The sequence below is a fragment of the Urocitellus parryii genome, chromosome 6 (assembly GCF_045843805.1).
Source record: "Urocitellus parryii isolate mUroPar1 chromosome 6, mUroPar1.hap1, whole genome shotgun sequence".
NCBI lineage: Eukaryota > Metazoa > Chordata > Mammalia > Rodentia > Sciuridae > Urocitellus > Urocitellus parryii.
In genome coordinates, this window is record NC_135536.1 from 108,716,876 (window position 1) to 108,735,941 (window position 19,066).

Consider the following 19,066-nt stretch of genomic DNA (forward strand, 5'->3'; position numbering starts at 1 on the left):
AGAACAGAATAAATTCTTTTAAATACAAATGATCAGCACTTCTGATGGCTTAAGATAGTCTTCAGTGGAAACCCTGAGGAAGAATTCAAGGAAAAAACTGGTCTTGTTCTCTCTCTCTCTCTCTCTCTCTCTCTCTCTCTCTCTCTCTCTCTCTGTGTGTGTGTGTGTGTGTGTGTGTGTATTGAATGCCCAGCAATATTTAAAGAGGCAAAGTTAATCTCATGGGATCCCTAATATTTCAATAGTCTTACTGATCCTTTTGAACCATGATTTTTACAGGTATTACTAACTTTTTTAAAAAAACCTTTATTTCATTTATTTATTTGTATGTGGGTGGTGCTGAGGATCGAATCCAGGGCCTCGCACATGCTAGGTGAGCACTCTACTACTGAACCATAACCCCAGCCCAACTAACTTTTAAGTTAATTTCTATTCTTATTTTCTTTGGAGGATGCTAAAATGATGATTTTGTGTTTTTAAATAAAAGGAGTTGTCAAGAGTGGTGGCGCACACCTAATAATCCCAGCAACTCAGGAAGGTGATACAGGAGGATCCCAAGTTCAAGGCCAGCCTCAGCAACTTAGTGGGACTCTATCTTAAAATAAAAAGGACTGGTGATATAGCTCACTGGTAAAGTGCTCCTGGATTCAGTTCCAAGTATAAAATAAATAAACAAAAATAAAAAATAAATAAAAGGAATTAAAAAATGTTTGAAATACTGGTCCACTTCAAACTGTACAATGACTTCTCTTTTACCTCCTTCGAGGCAAACCAAACAAATTAATATCTGGTGTACCATAACCTGATGAGCAGTGTGCAATCGCTGGAGTGGATAAGTGTTGTGAGCTGTCCTTCAGAGGAACTGCAATATTTTAAATTTAGAGCCCTAGATTAATTTTTACTTTTATTACAGTTAAAGCTTCAGCAGTAACACAAGCTATTAACAATTCCACTCAAGAGGAAGTAGGCCCTACATCCTGCTCTTTAATTGTTTGGTTTCTGCAGTAATGACTAGCAATAGGACCCATTAAACTGGGCTAGACTCCAGACTAAGTCCACTGAGTGACTTCATACCAGTGTGTTATTTTCAGAAGAAAATCAGGCCAGGTGATCAATACCTCTGTGTCTTAGGTTCCTTTCCAGTTGATTCTTTGATTATTTGAATAACAAGATGTTCTTAACATGCTAGAGCAAAAACTGATCTAAGACTCCTGAGGAGCCATCAGGCAATATTCCCGCAGTTCTCTGATTAACTACCCTTTTCATATCACTCTCTTACTGTGTCCTGCTTTCTCTTCAGCTACTCGGCTATGTTCCTCTTCTCTGCCATACCTGCACATTCTTTCTTTCCTCTAAAACTTGGCTTGAGTTCTGCTATGCCCATGAAGTCTTCCTTGACCATTCACAGTGATTTCTTGGCCCCTTCAGCCTTCTAGGAATGATAATGTAAGTGTACTGGAGAATTCCTTGTTATTTCACCTAATATCATGTCTTATCTCTCCAGGCAGACCTTGAGACTCTAACTTAGAGTTCTTAGTACAGGTTTTTTCTTTTTGGTATCAGGGATTGAACCCAGGGGCTGTTTAACCATTAAGCCACATCCCCAGCCCAATTTTATATTTTACTTAGAGACGGGGTCTTGCTGAGTTGCCTGATGCCTTGCTAAATTGCTGAGGCTGGCTTTGAACTTGCAACCCCCCTGCTTCAACTTCCCAAGCTGCTGGGAGTATAGGCATGCACTACCATGCCCAGCCCAAGTACAAGTTTTGATGAGCACAACAAGACTGCAAGAATTTTCAACCAGGATCATGTGACTGACATCTCACAGGAAAAATATAGACCACAACAATGTCAGATTACACAGACACATATTCGCAAAACGAATAGGCCAAATGTGCTCTTTGAAACCATAAGAATATAAATCCTACCTCCATAAAACCCAACTGTTATCTTTAATACATTCCCATCCCTAGGAAAGCCCTGTGGGCAATTTGGTCTAGAACAGTTAGGGATCAGAAACCAGTGCCCAACCCAATCACTGAAGAAAATAAAAATGAGGTAGTCAGAGTCCAGCAGGCTGTTATCATGGTGTAGAATGTGGCCCTATGCATGAAGGCAATGTGGGAGAGTTTCAATTCCAGACTGCAATAGACCAGCAAGTTCAGGAGCACCTGGAAGATCACAAGCATTGTCCAGGAAGAGAGCTAGGGGGTTCCCTATCTTGCAGCAAGAATGTTTGTCACCGATAATGAATCCTTTAGGTGTTCCATTTCCATATATACCCCCTGTTGTTGCCAAGAAAGCATTCGAGAAGCCCTCTCTAGGAGTAGAAGTGACAGGCTCCAATATTTCCATCAGCTGAGTCAGCCTTTGGCCTACTATACTCTCATAGGAATAAAGAAAGTGAACAGAAAACAAACAAAATAACCCCCAAAACAACAACAATAAAATGTCCATCTTTCCCTAAGGGGTTCTTTTTTGAGACTCCCACTCTACAGATGGAAGAATTAGTTAAAGAAAAAAGATACTTTTTTTCCAGAGTGGCCAATTTCCAAGTTAGAAATCCAATTGCAGAATATGAAATTATCTGGCAACAACATCAATCCTTGTGGTTGGCAAGGGAACAACTGATACCTGAACAACTGCTATATTAACCTTTTTTTTTTAACCTCAGTCTCTCTCCCTTTAATAATACCTGGCCATATTATTTTGGGAGAAAATTTGCTCTGCCAAAAATAAAAAAAGACAATTTTGGATAATGTGGAATGTTATTTGCAGAGGTGGCAGAGAAAAATGAGGTAGGTTTAAAAAGAAAGAAGGAACACATTAATTTCTGGGTGTAGGCCTGTCCCACCCCTACTTTGTAGATCTAGTTCCCCAGTCTGGGTGGTTATGGCACAGGAGGCATATGGAAGCCATTTATGTTTCCTAAAGCATTTTGTTTGGCTTTGCCAATCCCAGCCTAGTCTGGTCCGCTCCCCTTGCATGTGGACTAGAGAGAGGGACTCACCACAGGTTGAGCATTTTCAGGCAGCTACAGAGTATGTAAAGAGAAAAACACAGAAAGGAAGAAAGAAAGAAAGAGAGATATTAGTCCACAAAGATGAGATGGAAGCGACTCCCTGTGAGCCATGCAAACATGCAGTATGTGTCTGTGTTTAGTTTCTTCCTGTTGAGGTAGGCTGAGTAGACCACTTTGTTTCCACATTAAAGTTGAGGGGGCAGGAGCCTGACAGAAGCATCAAGGTGGGAAGTGGATCTTAGGGGGAAGGCAAAACAGAAAGAATTGGTAGAAGTCCCAGGATAGCCTTTCTTGAGCAACTTTCAGGAAGGTGGCAGGGGAAAGAGCAAATGACCCTGCCTGTAACAACTCAGTCAGGCACACTTGAGCTATTTGGTTCTCGCATGAGGTCTTCCTCATAATGTTGAGCTATCCTCTCTTACACCGAGGGAAAAAGAAGTCCCTCGCTTTCTACAAGCGCAACATGCCTGACCAAAGCAACTAACAGTTAACTCTTGCTCCAGAGAGAGAGAAAAGGTTTAAGAGACACTTACTTTATCTTATCAGATGAACCAGAGGGAGGATGGTCACTGCTGTGGTCATAACCACCAGAGAAGTGCCTAAATCTACTCTTATTAATTCTCAGGAGAAATGAGGTTCAGGTTTATAAGGTCACAGCTGAAGTCTAGATAACTTGAAATGCCTGTGTACTTATATAACAAAAAATCAACTGAAAAGCTGCTTGCCCTCCTCACCCTTCCAACCATACTTAAACAAGGACATGTGTCCTGCAGCTAACAGAAAAAAGAAAGCCAAACGTTCATTTTGCTCACAGAACAAAAACCAAAATCCTATCTTTTCACAGAAAACAAGTTGGATGAGGAACCTAAATTCAAAAGCTTGGAAGTAAAGATTTCACACAGTCTCCCAATACCCAAGATGAATCTTAATATAGGCAATAGCGCCCCTTACCCAATAAACAGGCTGCATGAACAAAGGGCATCCCAGTTGCGTGCAATGAGGGGTTTTTCAAGACGCCTCATGTTTCTCTAGCTGAGACTTCTTCCCAGGAGAATGATCAAGCAAGTAGACAACATGGCTACCCGGTCCCTGCCCCACCACCCCCAGAGGGCCAAGAATAACAACATATGGCTGGGCCCTGACAGTTCCCTACACAAGATGGATTGGTAGCACATAAAATCATCAGGGAAATAGCAAACAAAATGCCCTATTCCATAAGCTGTTGGAAGACTGGTCAAATACAATGGCTCCTCTTCTGGCTTCTACACCTTTCAGAAGGCCCAAACCTGGAACTGGTGGCAAAGATGCACAGTGGTCTTTGTTGTTACATGAGAAGACTTTAAACTCTCTTTATATTCTAGAATTTGGATTTTACCACAACAGAATACACCAAACTGAACTCTATGTGAATGGCCCTCTATCTTACACACAAGACACAAACACCATACTCACATACACAATTACTGTACACGTTTACCAAAATGAAATGAGATGAATGGGTTCAAAAAATAAATCTATATTGGGCATATCATAAGACTAAAGTCCATTTGATCTTTGTATTCAAAGTATAATATTAAATTCTAAAAGCAACAGCCACAAGTGTGAACTAGGAGTGGGGGTAGAGGTGGTTATAGATATGGCTGTGTTTCAAGATCCGACCATGCCTGATGGTTCCTAACCTTGGTTGCACATTAGAACTACATGAACTTTTAAATTTTTTCATGCTCAGGCCAGATTCCAATAAACAAATCAGAATCTCTAGGGCCAGACTCAGGCATCTGTATTTTCTATCATGTCCTAGGTGACTCCAAAGTGCTGCCAGGGTTAAAACCCAGAAGGTAAGAATACCTTAATATTTATTGAGGAGAATGGAAGAAAAATTGAGTTCCCAAACATGGCCAAAGTTCCTGAGAATAGGAGGTATGTTTCCTTACTAAAAATGGTCTGCTGGCATAACCCTCCCAGAAAAAAGGGAAAGAAGTGGCAAAATGCTGCGTTTGCAGCAGAATCAGCAATTATTTCACCTTCCATCCCAGAATTTAAGAGTTTAAACACAGACCATGCAGATAGCACCAAGGAACTGGTGATATGGGCAGAGCAAGACATATACATGCAAGAGAAGCAGAAAAAGGCATGAGGGTAACTGCCTCACCTTCTTGGGATTAGGGTCATTTCCCTTCCTTTCCAAAACACTCACAGGTGCAAACTATTTTTCTTGTCTTTATTTATTTAATCTCTCAAGTCCAGAATCATTTGAGAGCCCTGAAACCCCTTTTCCAGAACTGAACACCCACAGTTGTTGGCCAATAATCAAAAATTTAATGCTGTTCAGCACAGTTCATGGTTTAACAGGTTTTTTCCCCCCCTCATAGGAAGTATGAAACTCTAGGACTCCCAGAGGCTCATGGCTACTATCTGCTGTAGCCCTTACTATGTAATTCTTACAGTTCATTATATCCTTTGCACCAGGTGGACTAGAAAAATTTGACTATTGTCCCATAAATCACAGCTAAAGAAGGGCAGCAGCAGCCTTAAGGTAGCATGCAAAAAACAAGGGAAGAAAGCTATGGACAGTAGCATGAAGAATCCAAGTCTGAGATGAGCAGTACACAGAGAGGAGGAGACAGAAAAGATTTTCCAATCCATGACTCAAGAACCCCCTTGACATATGAACGTACTTAGCTTCCTCCACTACCTCCACCTCGGCATGAGCTGTGATTGGTGCATTGGAGTGCGCTCCTGTGGGGTCATCAACATTCAGCTCTCCATTGGTTGAGCTAACCACCTGAAAAAGAAAGACAGATTGTGACAAGCACCATGGCAGTATGAACCTCCTGCCAGCACCAGAGGGGTCACTAAGGGAGATTATGTCTCTAATCTTAGGCTAGAGTCAGGCATGTGTCTAGAATGTTTGTTTTCCTGGGTTAACAGGCCAAGTGTCCTAATTCAGGGAAGATTCCCAGACCCATATCATGTGAGAACACTAAATTCAATGATATAATGATAATAATTACTTCTACACTGAGAGCTACTTTGTGTCATGCTCTTCCCTACATTTTATGTGTGTGTGTGTGTGTGTGTGTGTGTGTGTGTGTGTGTGCTGGGGATCAAAGCCTGATTTCATTGTACATGTTAGCCAAGCACTCTATCATGAAATATACCCCATCCCATATGTGTATGTAAAATTAATCCTCACAAAAATCCTAGGAAATAGGTAATATTACTTTCTTTTTATAGATGGAAATGCTAAGAAATAACTTAACCAAAGGTTAAGTTAGCATTTGTGGACTTCCATGAGAAAAATTTGTCCTAAACATAGATTCTTTCATATTGCAAAAATTCATACAGTACTTTATCATATTTAAAATAACTGTACAGCTGACCTCTAATGATAAAATCACTTTGCTCCCTTGACCATCGTGGACAAATTGTACTCCTCTGTTTATTATGCTATAGTCATACAGATTCAGTAATGATGTTTAAAAAAAAATCTGAAAAGGAAACTAAAAGTGGTCACCAAAAACTATGAAAAATCACACTTTCCTTCAGAAATTTCTTCATGGTTTTGACCACTGGTTTGAAGTTACTTGAATAACAAGACTGCCACATCCTCTCTGGTGAGAGGGAAAAACAATAAGGAAACACTTTCCCTTAGAAAATCAGTCTTATTTCAACGACCTTTATTTCAGGTTCACTGTCATCCCAGTTCACACTGATGGTCCCCGAACTGTAAATGAAGGCTCTCACTCCTGTCATCTGGTTAATGTGGACCCGATCAGGCTTCTCTTGCTTGTGCGGCTGCTTCTGCCACCTGGTTTCATTTCCAGCACATGATTCCTGTTTATGTGGGTGCTGGGGAGTGGGAAAAGGGACCCCGCTGGACAAACCACTCTGCTGTTAAAGACCTTGGCTGAAACATGGGAGAGAACCACAAAATAGGATAAATGGTTCAGATATCATATGCCCTGTTTGAGACTGTTCTTACAGGTTGATGTGAGAATTATATAAGAAATGTATGAGACAGTGTTAGGTACAATACCTGGTACACAATAATGAAGGCTGCACAGCACAGGAAAAAAAAAATGGGTTCTAGAGTTAATCAGCCTTGGGTTTGAACCCTAGCTCTAGCACTTACTTGCTGCTGGTCCCTGGGCAAGGTCCTTGACCTTTCTGTACTTGGCCCAATCCATAAAAAGTACTTGGCCTGGGTCTTGACCCATGGTAAGGATTAATAAATGTTCATTTTACTGTTATTCTTCCTCCATAAATGTTTATATATTGATTTGTTGTGGTATTATGGACTGAACACAGAGCCTTGCACATGCCAGGCAATAATCTACTGTTGAGCTACATCCTCAACCTTTTAAAAGTTTATTTTGTGATATGGTTTCTCAGTTGTGTGATCTCCTGCCTCAGCCTCTCAAATAGCTGGGGTTATACAGGAGTGTGCCACTATGCCTAGATCATAAATGTTTAATATTGTTATTATTTTTGTAGTTCCGGGGATTGAACACAGGACCTTTTGCATACTAATTAAGTACTCTATCAATGAGCTACAACCCCAGCCTATAAATGTTTACTTATACCTATCTCTAGCTTTAGGTGCTTACTAGCAGCTAGACCACAAAAATTTCCTAGCATTTCATATGTCTTACACTTTCTAATTTCTCTTCCCTATGAATTCAGTCCACAATCAAAATTCTTGGGTGATCAAAGGAAAAAGAGGTTATTTCCATTTTACATAAAGAAGAAGGTAGGAGGAAAAAGTTGGTAGAGCAGCCTTTGGGGAAGACAGAATGAATACTACCCATCAGCAATTTACAGTCACCATTATTTCTAAACCAGAATAATTACTGCTCTTACATAAGATTTTTTAAAAATTAAAATAATGTGGAGCTGGGGTTGTGGCTCAGCGGTAGAGCGCTTGCCTAACGTGTGAGGCCCTGGGATTGATCCTCAGCACCACATATTAATAAAATAAAATAAAGGTATTTTGTCTACCTACAACTAAAAAATATTTTAAAAATTTAAAATAATGCTGTATAGTTAGTGAAAAAACTACAGCTGGATCCAAGTTTCAGGTCAGCCTCAGAAATCTGGAGAGAGGGGTTATGGCTCAGTGGTAGTGCACTTGCCTAGCATGTGTGAGGCACTGGGTTCGATTCTTAGCACCACATATAAACAAATAAATGAATAAAGGTCCATCAATAACTAATAAGAATTTTAAAAAAGAAAAAGAAGAAATCTGGAGAGACTCTAAGCAACTTAGTGAGACTATCTCAAATAAAAAGGGATGAGGATGTATCTCAATGGTAGAGCACCCCTAGGTTCAATCCCCAATATCAAAAACAAAACAAAACAATAAAAAAAAAACCTCAAAAAACTCCTACAACATTAAATTTGGACTTTGTGTGAGGGAGACCCAAATTTCTACTACTAATTAAATTTAGCATCTCTGAATAGTGGATAACCTGATCATATGTATAATCATTTGGCATGATTAATACTATACAGCAAAGTATTCTTGTTCCTTCTTTAAAAAAAAACAAAACAAAACTGGTGACTGCTATAGATTAAAAGGGATTAGGAAGGCTGGAGTTGTAGCTCAGTGGTAGAGTACTTGCCTTGCATGTGAGAGTCACTGGGTTCTATCCTCACACCACATAAACATAAATAAATTATCTAAAGTACCGTGTCCATCTACAACTAAAATAAATTAATTATGTGTGTGTGTGTGTGTGTGTGTGTGTGTGTGTGTGTATAAATAAGATTAGGAGACTAAGGGATTGAAGGAGACTGAAGAGGCCTAACAACCCATGCAATGCATGTATCTTGTTTAGAACTTAAAAACTATAATAGTGATTTTGGGGACAACAGGAATTGAGGGAAATGTGATGAAGATTATGAAATTATTACTTTTCTTAGAAATGACAATGGTGTTCTTGGCTACATGAGAGATGCATCTTAGGAGATGCAGGCTGAAGTATACGGGGTAAGATGTAATGATTGCTGCAACTTATTTTCAAATGATTAGGCAAGCATACACAGAGAGAAAATTAAAGCAAGTGTGGCAAAAATCTTAACGATTTGGTAATCTAGTTCAAGTATTTTCTCAACTTTCCTGTGGATTTGAAAACTTCAAGTTAAAACTGGAGAAAAGGCAATGCTTGTAATCCCAGCAGCTCAGGAGGCTGAGGCAGGAATATTGTGAGTTCAAAGACAGACTGGGCAATTCAGTGAGGCCCTAAGCACTCAGTGACACATTGTATCCAATAAAATATAAAAAGGGCTGGGGATGTGGCTCAGTGGTTAAGTGCCCCTGGGTTCAATCCCCAGTACCACAAAACAACAACAACAACAAAAAGCCAACAACCATCAAACAAAAAAACTGGAGGCAAAAACCCAGCAAAAACAAAAAGTTGAAGAGAAAAGGTTTACAAATAGAGAATCACAGAAATACTCTTAACACTATACTACATTTACTCAGTTCTACATTTGCTCTGACTGCACGTTAGTGTTAATAACAGTAAATTCATTTAGCACAAGAGTTACAGGAGAAAGCATAGTAAGTTTTTTGAAGAACAATTAAGGAACTAGACAAGATGTTATATAAAAATGGCTTGGCTTCTACTTATATGAATGAAGTAGTAATAAACATCACACTGAGAATTACCTGGTGATATTGGGTCATAGCGCCTGTTCACAGCATTTCGCATGTCTTACACTTTCTATTTTCTCTTCCCTATGAATTACTACTCAGCCCACAATCAAACTTCTTGGGTGATCAAAAGAAGAAGAGGTTATTTCCATTTTACAAACTAGACATCTTGCCTATATCAATGAGCATATGACCTCAAATAATTCAGGCAGGAATGGGAAACTTTTCGCCAGTTTTCTGCCCTTAAACTTAACTGCACTAAAACAAGCCTGGGGAATCAACAGCTATGAATCCAGCATTCACTTAATTATTTCGAGTTGAAGGTACTTTGTCAAATCACTGAACTGTTGTCTGGATGTGTAGTGGAACACTAGTGTGACAGAGATCTGGATTCCAGGCCCAGCTCTACCATCAACATCTTAGGTGAGACTTGTTTACTAATTCTGTAAGAAAGCAAATAGCCTCAGCCCTATTTACATCATAAATACCATGGCAGTTAAATACAATGACATCTAGCAAAGAGATCTGAAAAACTGTAAAGAACTTTATGAATGTAATAAATTGACACATTCTTTCTTTTCTGGAGGGGAGGGGGTTCTTACAATGTGGCCCAGTCTGGCATTAAACTCCTGGGCTCAAGCAGTCTTCCCATAGAAAGCTAGCTATCTTATAGGTATGTGTCACAGTGACTAGCCTGAATACTGATATTTTAAACAATGTCATTGCCATTATTTTTCTAATTTTTGGTTTAACTTCATTAAAAAATTATTTACTTGCATACCTGGAATATTACATAATTTTTTAATAATCACTATTAATATTAATTACACATTCATCAAAATTAAAGTAATATTTTATAGGATCACCCATGAGAAAGACTAGTATGAAGTATTATTTAAAAAATTTATTTTTGGTTTGTTAAATGGACACAATATCTTCATTTATTCATTTATTTATTTTTACTTGGTGCTAAGGATTGAACCCAGGGCCTCACACCTGTGAGGAAAGTGCTCTACCACTGAACCACTGAACTACAGCCCCAGCCCTCAAAGTATTATTTTTGACTTTCACTACTACTACTACTACTACTTCTTCTTTTTCTTTTTTTTTTTTTTTTTTGTATTGGGGAATGAACCCAGGGGTGCTTTAACAGCGAGCTAAGTCCCTAGCCCCCTTTATTTTTTATTTTGAGACAGAGTCTCTCTATGTTAGAGCCTCACTAAATTGCTGAGGCTGGCCTTGAATTTGCAATCATTCTGCTTCAGCTTCCTGAGTCTTTGGGACTACAGGCTGGTACCACCACACCCAGATGACTTTTACTTCTTAATATTGGTAATACTCCTTGACATTGATAATATTCCTTGAAGGATTCCCAAAAATTTGAGTTATTAGTCCCATTTTTCAAAATATCACTGTGAGGAAAAATCAGAGTTGTATACCAAAATAAACAGTACTTCAGCTGATGTGTCAGTCTTAAGTTGCAAGCCCTTGTTCTTGATCTTAAGAGATTTCAAGAAATTTCATGTGTGTGGTATGTGGTACAAATAAGTAAAGGTAAAGTAGGTAAATGGTACAAATGTCTGTCCTCTATCCAAATGCTATATGTATTAAATATATACACATATATGTATACACACACACATATAAAAATACATTTTATTTATTTGTTTCTTTGTTTATTGGTAGGGATTGAACTCAGGGGTGCTTAATTACCGAGTCACATCCTCAGCTCCTTTTTCTCCTGACACAGCTCTCCCTAAATTGCCTAGGGCCTCACTAAGTTCCTATATATTTTAAACAACTTTTTTATTTTTGGTACCAGGGATTGAACCTAGGGGCACTTAACCACTGAGCCACATTCTCAGCCCTTTTTAATGTTTTATTAGAGATAGGTCTTGCTGAGTTGTTTAGGGCCTCACTAAGTTGCTGAGATTATAGGTGTGGGTCACCACACCCAGCAACCTTAATTGTTTTATATATTTTTAATTGTACATGAACACAACTTTGTTTTTTTTTTTTAATATGGTGTTAGAGGATCAAACCCAGTTGAGCTATATCCCAAGCCCCCCTTTATTTTTTTCCCTTTAATTTTTTGATAAGAGGAAAAAATACATTGTCTTCTTAACATCTCGTCTTCACTGAGAAGATCTATGGAAATACTGTTAGGATAAGAACCAGTGGGTATGCCCATTAAATAGGTTGAAACAGGAGTGTCCATGTGCTTTATCAGAACAAACTCTTCTAATCTTGGGATTCTGCACTTATTCCCAGGGTAAGGGTGTCTTGCAGGCTTTCCATCAGGCTAAGCATGTTTTACAACATTACCCCTAGAAAGTGAGACAACTTAGAAATATCTGGACATCTGTTGTGTTAGAAAGGTATTGCTGATTTGATTTGAAAAAGCAGAGCCTTTTATGCATTTACAAATGCCAGAGCTACAAGTGGTATAAGCCCAAAGAATCAATATATAATGAGGAACAGCAGAACTTTGTACAATATTAGGTAGATGGTGCAAATGGCTGTCCTCTATCCAAAGGCTAAGGAAGCTGGCAGAACTTAGTTTACAGGAAGATAAAATATGCATTTTTCAAAAGTGCTGCCAGAGATACTCTAGTTGGGCTCAAATTTTAATCAAAAGATATCTCCCAAATGGAGAGTACAAACATTGTCTAAATGAGAACCCCTGTGTTCTAGGACACATCTAGAACACAGATTTTACTGTCTGCATATGCCTATGAGGTGATTTCCACCACTCCCCCCAACCTTTTTTGAACTCAAGGATTTGCACAGGCTAGGCAAGCTCTCTATCACTGGGCTACATTCCCTGTTCTGTTTAATTTGAGATAGGGTCTCACTAAGTTGCCCAGGCTGGTCTCAAACTTGTAGTCCTTTCTGCCTTGTCTCCAGACTGATATTACAGGTGTGTACCACTAATGGCCAGCAATGGCTGTATGCTTATCCCTACTCTATATTGTTTCTTTTCTTTGTATACATTAGTACATGCATACTCATCTGATTTCCCACAATACCCAAAGATCTCTTTCAACTGCATAAAAGTAATTGTTTAGTTAATGCTGACCTGATGAACATTCAGCTGCCTTTAATATTCTGATATTACAAAGAAGCTGGCAATAAAGATTCTAGAACTGCTATGTTCAATATATTATAGCCACATGTGGTTCCCTAAACTCAGGCTAATACAAACTGAGATTCCTATAAGAGTAAAATACACACTAGACCTCAAAGACTCCATTTAAAAAAATAAATAAATAAATATCTCCTTAGTATTTCTTATTGACTACATGTAGATATTACTACAATCAGTTTCACCTGTTTTTTTTTTGAGAGAGACAGACAGAGATAGAGATAGAGATAGAGATAGAGATAGATAGAGAGAGAGAGAGAGAGAGAGAGAGAGAGAGAGAGAGAATCTTTTTTGTAGACGGACACAACACAATGCCTTTTTTTTTTAATGTGGTGCTGAGAATTGAACCCGGGTCCCGCCCATGCTAGGCAAGCGCTCTACCGCTGAGCCACAATCCCAGCCCCACCTGTTTCTTTCTTTCTTTTTAAATTTTTTTAGTTATACATGGGCACAATATCTTTATTTTGTTTTTTATTTTTATGTGGTACTGAGGATTGAACCCAGGGTCTCACAAGTGCAAGGTGGGCACTCTACTGCTGAGCCACAACTCCAGCCCCCACCTGTTCCTTTTTTAATGTGGCTACTATAAAATTTAAAATTACAGATATGATTCATTTTATTTGGACAGTTCTATTCCAGAACATAAATCTTTAAGAATTTGTACATTTCTGAGGGATATTTATCTGAAACTGGATTCACCAGCTCCAAAGGGTAGATATCACACACACACACACACACACACACACACACACACACACATTCTCTCTCTCTCTCTCTCTCTCTCTCTCTCTCTCTCTCTGTTTTATTTTTATTAGTTTTATCAGTATAGGAAGACTATTGGGGAAAATAGTAGTCTCTTTCCTCCACACTACCATCCCCTTCCTTATAGTTGATGTCTTTCTTTTTCTTTTATATTTATTTTTTAGTTTTAGGTGGACACATATCTTTATTTTATTTTTATGTGGTGCTGAGGATTGAACCCAGCGCCCTGCGAATGCCAGGTGAGCACGCTACTGCTTGAGCCACATCCCTAGCCCCAGTTGATGTCTTTATTAATTATGTATCTTCAAATAACATACATTTTGATTTTTCATTTTTAAGCATTACATTCACAAGCATACCTTTTCCATCATTTTATTATCCCAATATAGTTTATTTTGACTAGATAATTCCTAAGTGTTCACATTATGACTATTAAAATCTATTTACAACTGAACTATGGAATACATCATGGTTATCTTTTGTGCACTTCTTTTTTAAAATTAAAAAATATTTTTAAGGGGCTGGGGTTGTAGTTCAGCGGTATAGTGATCACCTAGCATGTGCAAGGCCCTGGGTTCAATCCTCAGCACTACATAAAAATAAATAAGTAAAATAAAGGTATTGTGTCCAACTACAACTAAAATATATATACATATATATTTAAAATTCATTTTTACTTAGCTTTTTATATATTAATTGCTAATCACTAATTTTACCCAAACTCTTATTGATTGTAGTGCTGGGGATCAAACCCAGGGCCTTGCACACGCTACACAAATGCTCTATCACTGAAGTACACCCCCAGCTCCCTTTTATTCATTTTAAATAGTTTCTTTCATGATATTATGACATACTAGTATCCTAGCCATTTTCACCATTTTTAGTGAAAACTGTTCTCAAAGCCTCCTGACAACTTCTACTGGCATAAAGTTGTCCCCGCAGGATCTCTTAACTTTACCATTACATTAGGAATTCCCTTTGTACATCCTCTTGTAGCTTCACATGAAAAGGTTAATGAGAAGTAAAATGTTTGATAGCACAGATGTTTTAAAAGATCTTCATGAGGGGAAATGGTGGTACACGCTAAATTTCAGTGACTTAGAAGGCTAAGACAGGAGGATTACAAATTCAAAGCCAGCTCCAGCAACTCAGTAAGGTCCTAAGCAATTTAATGAGATCCTGTCACAAAATAAAAAATAAAAAGATCTAGGAATGTAGCCCAGTGGTAAAGAGCCACTGAGTTAAGTTCCCAGTACCAAAAGAGAAAAAATAAAAAACAAACAGGGCTGGGGTTGCAGCTCAGTGGCAGGGTGCTTTGTCTAGCATGTGTGAGGCACTGGGTTCGATCTTCAGCACCACATAAAAAAATAAAAAAATAAAGGTATTGTGTCCATCTATAACTTAAAAAAATAAACATTAAAAAACAAAACAACAACAACAAAAAACCCACAAACATCTTTATGCACCAGACTGACAGTTTAGTTGAGTATAGAATTTCTAGGTTGGAAATAATTTCCCCTCAGATTTTTGTAGGCATCATTCACTGCCTTGTAGCTTCTAGTACTGCTGTTCAGAGATTCAAAGCTATAGTAATTTCTGCTCTTTCCTTTGCATATGATTTTTCTCTCTCTGGAAGCCTGAAGGATCTTCTCTTTATTTTCAGTGTTCTGAAATTTCACAATGATATACCTTGTGTGGTTCTATTATCCGTTATGCTGTGTTCTCAGTGGATCCTTTTGACCTGAAAATCAATCTTTACTACTTCTAGGGATTATTTTATTAACGATTTCCTCCCTTCACTTTCTCTATTCTCTTTCTGAAATTTCTAAACTTAGAACTATATGTCCTAGGTTCTCCTCGAATCTTTATCTACCTTTTTTCTCCTATTTTTCATCTCTCTTTCTCTGTTCTACCTTCTCAGAGACTTCTTCAACTTTATATTACGATTTAATGTGTTTTAAATTTTTGTTATATATTTTTTAATTACCAAGAGCTCTCTTTTTCCATATATATATATATATATATATATATATATATATATATATTCAAAAAACAATGCTGCTATTGTTTGCTTTAGTCTCTTTCTTATTAAAGGCTTTCTTTGGAAGTCTGATAACTCTTGATTATCTATCATTTTAAAAGTGGAGAGCTGCACACTAATTGGCACTGTGAGAACATAGCTAGACTTGACATATATGAATTGTACTATTGGATGATCTAGTTGGCCATTTCAGTGAGGAAACCTTGCTGTCAGTGTCCTTAGATTTTTCTTTAGGGTTGGTTAGTTTTTAGAGCACATTCTTTCAATCCCTTGCTGGAGCTAAGGGTACAGCTCAGTGATAGAGGGCTTTCCTAGCATGCAGGAAACCCTGGGTTTTTGATGCACAGTATCACAAAATGTAAAATCAATAAGTAAATGACAAAATTCTAAAAAAATATTTTGCCTGGAAGATACAAACCTGAATACCAGCTTTCTGAAGCATTAAAAGGAAGGCAGGCAGGAAGTATATACATTTATTTAATCTCCCTCTTCTCAGTACAGTACCTTGTCTTCAAAGGTATCTTGTATCCCTTAGTCCAGAGACCTTCTCTTTTGCTTTTTCTAAAGAATAAATCCTTGATTTATTTTTTAATTTTTTTAAGTTGTAAATGGACCTTTATTTTATTTATTTATATGCAGTGCTGAGAATCGAACCCGTGCCTCCCACGTGCTAGGCAAGTGCTCTACCACTGAGCCACCACTCCAGCCCCTAAATCTTTAATTTTTGCTGGAGAGAGAAGAGCACCTAGGGATACATGAGTTCTTAAACAAATTTTTTTAAAAAATGTTTTTGTTAGTTGTTCATGGACCTTTATTTTATTTACTTATTTATATGTGATGCAGAAAATCAAACCCAGTGCCTCACACATGCTAGACAAGTGCTCTACCACTGAGCCACAACCCCAGTCCCCTTAAACAACTTTCGACCAATTTTTCTAACTATAGTACAACATCTCTACCCCCCATCCACTACAGACAGCCAATTCCTGAGTCTTTAGGGAATTTCCCAGTGTCAACAGGCTAATTTTCAGCACTTCCCTTTACTGGCTGAGAATTCAATTTTCTTCATTTATTTTTATTTTTAAAATTTTATTCTTTTTAGTTATGATACAACACCCTGACATAATCACAAACACATGTAACAAAACCCTCTCCAATTCAGTCCCTAGCACTTCTACCTGACCTCCAGGATTCAATTTTCTTGGGACTCATAAATCATTTAAAAATTGTTCATCTGCTTTGCAACTTCCAATATGTTGTTGCCTTCTCTTCTGTGTTCTTCCATCTTTATATGGACTTATGCCTTTAAAAAAAAATTACTTTACCATTGTTTCAGGAGAGGGTGAAAGGAAATAAGACCTATGTGCTCAATCTATCAATTTTACATAGAAATTCCTAGGACTTCTTTCCCTCAATGCCCACATGAGGTTTTTACAGGGCCAAAGGTGTCTCCTAGCCTTCTGTGAAAAAGAAGATCTTTCAATGAATCACTCTTTGTAAAAGCATATCTAGAAGATCAAGACTATCCAGATGCACTTCTGTAAGCAAAGGGTTCACTGTGTACCTTCACTGGTAATGCCACTTACCAGTATTCGAAAAATATTCAGATTAAGATTTTTTTTTAAAAAATAGTATATAAAAAGCTAAAAGATGCAAGATGTTCTTGGTATTAAATGGGGAAAAGACTCTCAACCTAGCCAAAAAGAAATCAAAAGTAATTTTCTAAGACCACACATATATCAGGGAGAAAAGGGGAAAAATCCAACATCCTGGGTACCCACTCCAAACCAAGTGACTTATGCCAATCAGCATTCTCAGCTTATCATGTGCTAAAGCACATATCATCATGGAATGAGCTACACCTGCAGTCCTTTGGTCCTCTATCCAAAGAGTACTTATGTTATATGTTGGGTCTTTACAGTTCACAGACTTGACATGAACACAATACTATTTTGATGTTATTTCTATAGTTTATCATGAATGGATCAGGTTGTCGGACTACGTTATCTCAGTATCAGAAATCAAATAGATATTTCTTAGTCAACAACAAGAAGCAATTATCTCAACAAGTGACTCTTGATTCAAAACATCATCCAGACAAAAAACAGCACCCAGATATTAAGTTAACTATAGAGGCAGCTCACACTTGCTCTTAAGTGTCCATTTTAAAGGAACCCAGGTTTCAGAAGCAAGCTAACATTCTACCAGCCAAGCTGGGAATGCCAGGAAAGGCAATAAAGGCAGTTAAGTACCTGCACTGATCCCCCATGGCGGTCTGCAGCCAAGTGAGACGTCAGGTATGAGGTATTGGTCTGCCGGCTGGGCTGGATTTCCCACTCTCCTCGGCGCTCTGACGATGCAGTCTGCTCAGGCATTAGGAAGCATGTCAGCAAGATATGGAAGGAAAGGTGAAGCAACAGCAAGCATAAACAAAATCAAGTACATTAGTGCCCCTGAAGGTTTTGTTTTCGGTTTGGATTTTAAACTAACCACTGCTGCAAAGCGCTAAGAAAAAGTTAACATGGCTACATTCATCTCAGCCTGATGAGCCAATACACGAGACTACAGCACACCATCCTCATCCAGACACACAAAAACCGGTAATGACCAAAAGCAGGAGGCAAAGGGGAACATTCAAAGCTGGAATCACCTTTTCGCTTCCACATTAGTAAAATTTCAGTAGCCACTGAGCAGACCAAATTCAGAATTTTAAGATTGTTGAACAAAGGAAGACTCATATTTACAAATCATTTCACTGATTAAAGATCTGAACAGATAGTAGTAAATAAAGAAAATCCATGGATTAGGAATCAAGAATCATATGCCTTTCCCTTAAATAAGGAATCTACTACTCTCAACATTAACCTCTATGAGACTTTCTACTAAGATAAAAGGAGCAGTGGCAGGAATATGCTTTCTTATCTAAAAGAATGAACAAATTATCTTTTCAAAAACAGATTCATATGTCAAGAATAAATGATGGGGAGATAAAAAGTCTTGATTATTTTCTGGTTCCTCTAGTTAACAGCCTCTAGTTTGAAATTAGAAAAAGTTTACATGAAAACTATGAATTATTTTCTCCTAGAAAGCAAAAGGCAGATCTTTTCTCTGCAAAAGGCGGGCCTCCAGTTAAAAACCTCTTTGGATTCTGCTTTCACCTTTGCTGTCATTCAGGCTCTCTTCATTCCTGTTTTTTAGATTTCATACTATTCTGATCTTGCTCATATGTGACTTTTATTCTGAAGAATCTGTTTAGGTGCCTCTTCCCCTGTGCCAGATGGCTGAGGAAGTGTTAACATCATCATGCTCAGCTGTAACAATCCTAAGGCTCTACAAAAATGAAAAATGAGTAGTTGGAGAGGCAGCAAAGAGGGATTAATAAATCAAATTTTAATTGCTGCTGATATAAACAACAGCAGGGGCTGGGATATGATACTG

At 38.1% G+C, this 19,066-nt stretch overlaps 1 protein-coding gene across 1 annotated transcript in view; it reads right to left on the reverse strand.

Moving 5' to 3' along the window:
- The window catches only part of Csnk1g1 (casein kinase 1 gamma 1), a 149,468-nt gene that overhangs the window by 7,692 nt on the left and 122,710 nt on the right, over positions 1-19,066 (reverse strand). The window contains exons 12-13 of the mRNA XM_026384857.2: positions 17,881-17,991; positions 5,701-5,807 (exon numbers count right to left, since the gene is read on the reverse strand). Coding sequence (XP_026240642.1) covers positions 5,701-5,807; positions 17,881-17,991 — 218 coding nt within the window. The remainder of the gene's footprint in view (positions 1-5,700; positions 5,808-17,880; positions 17,992-19,066) is intronic.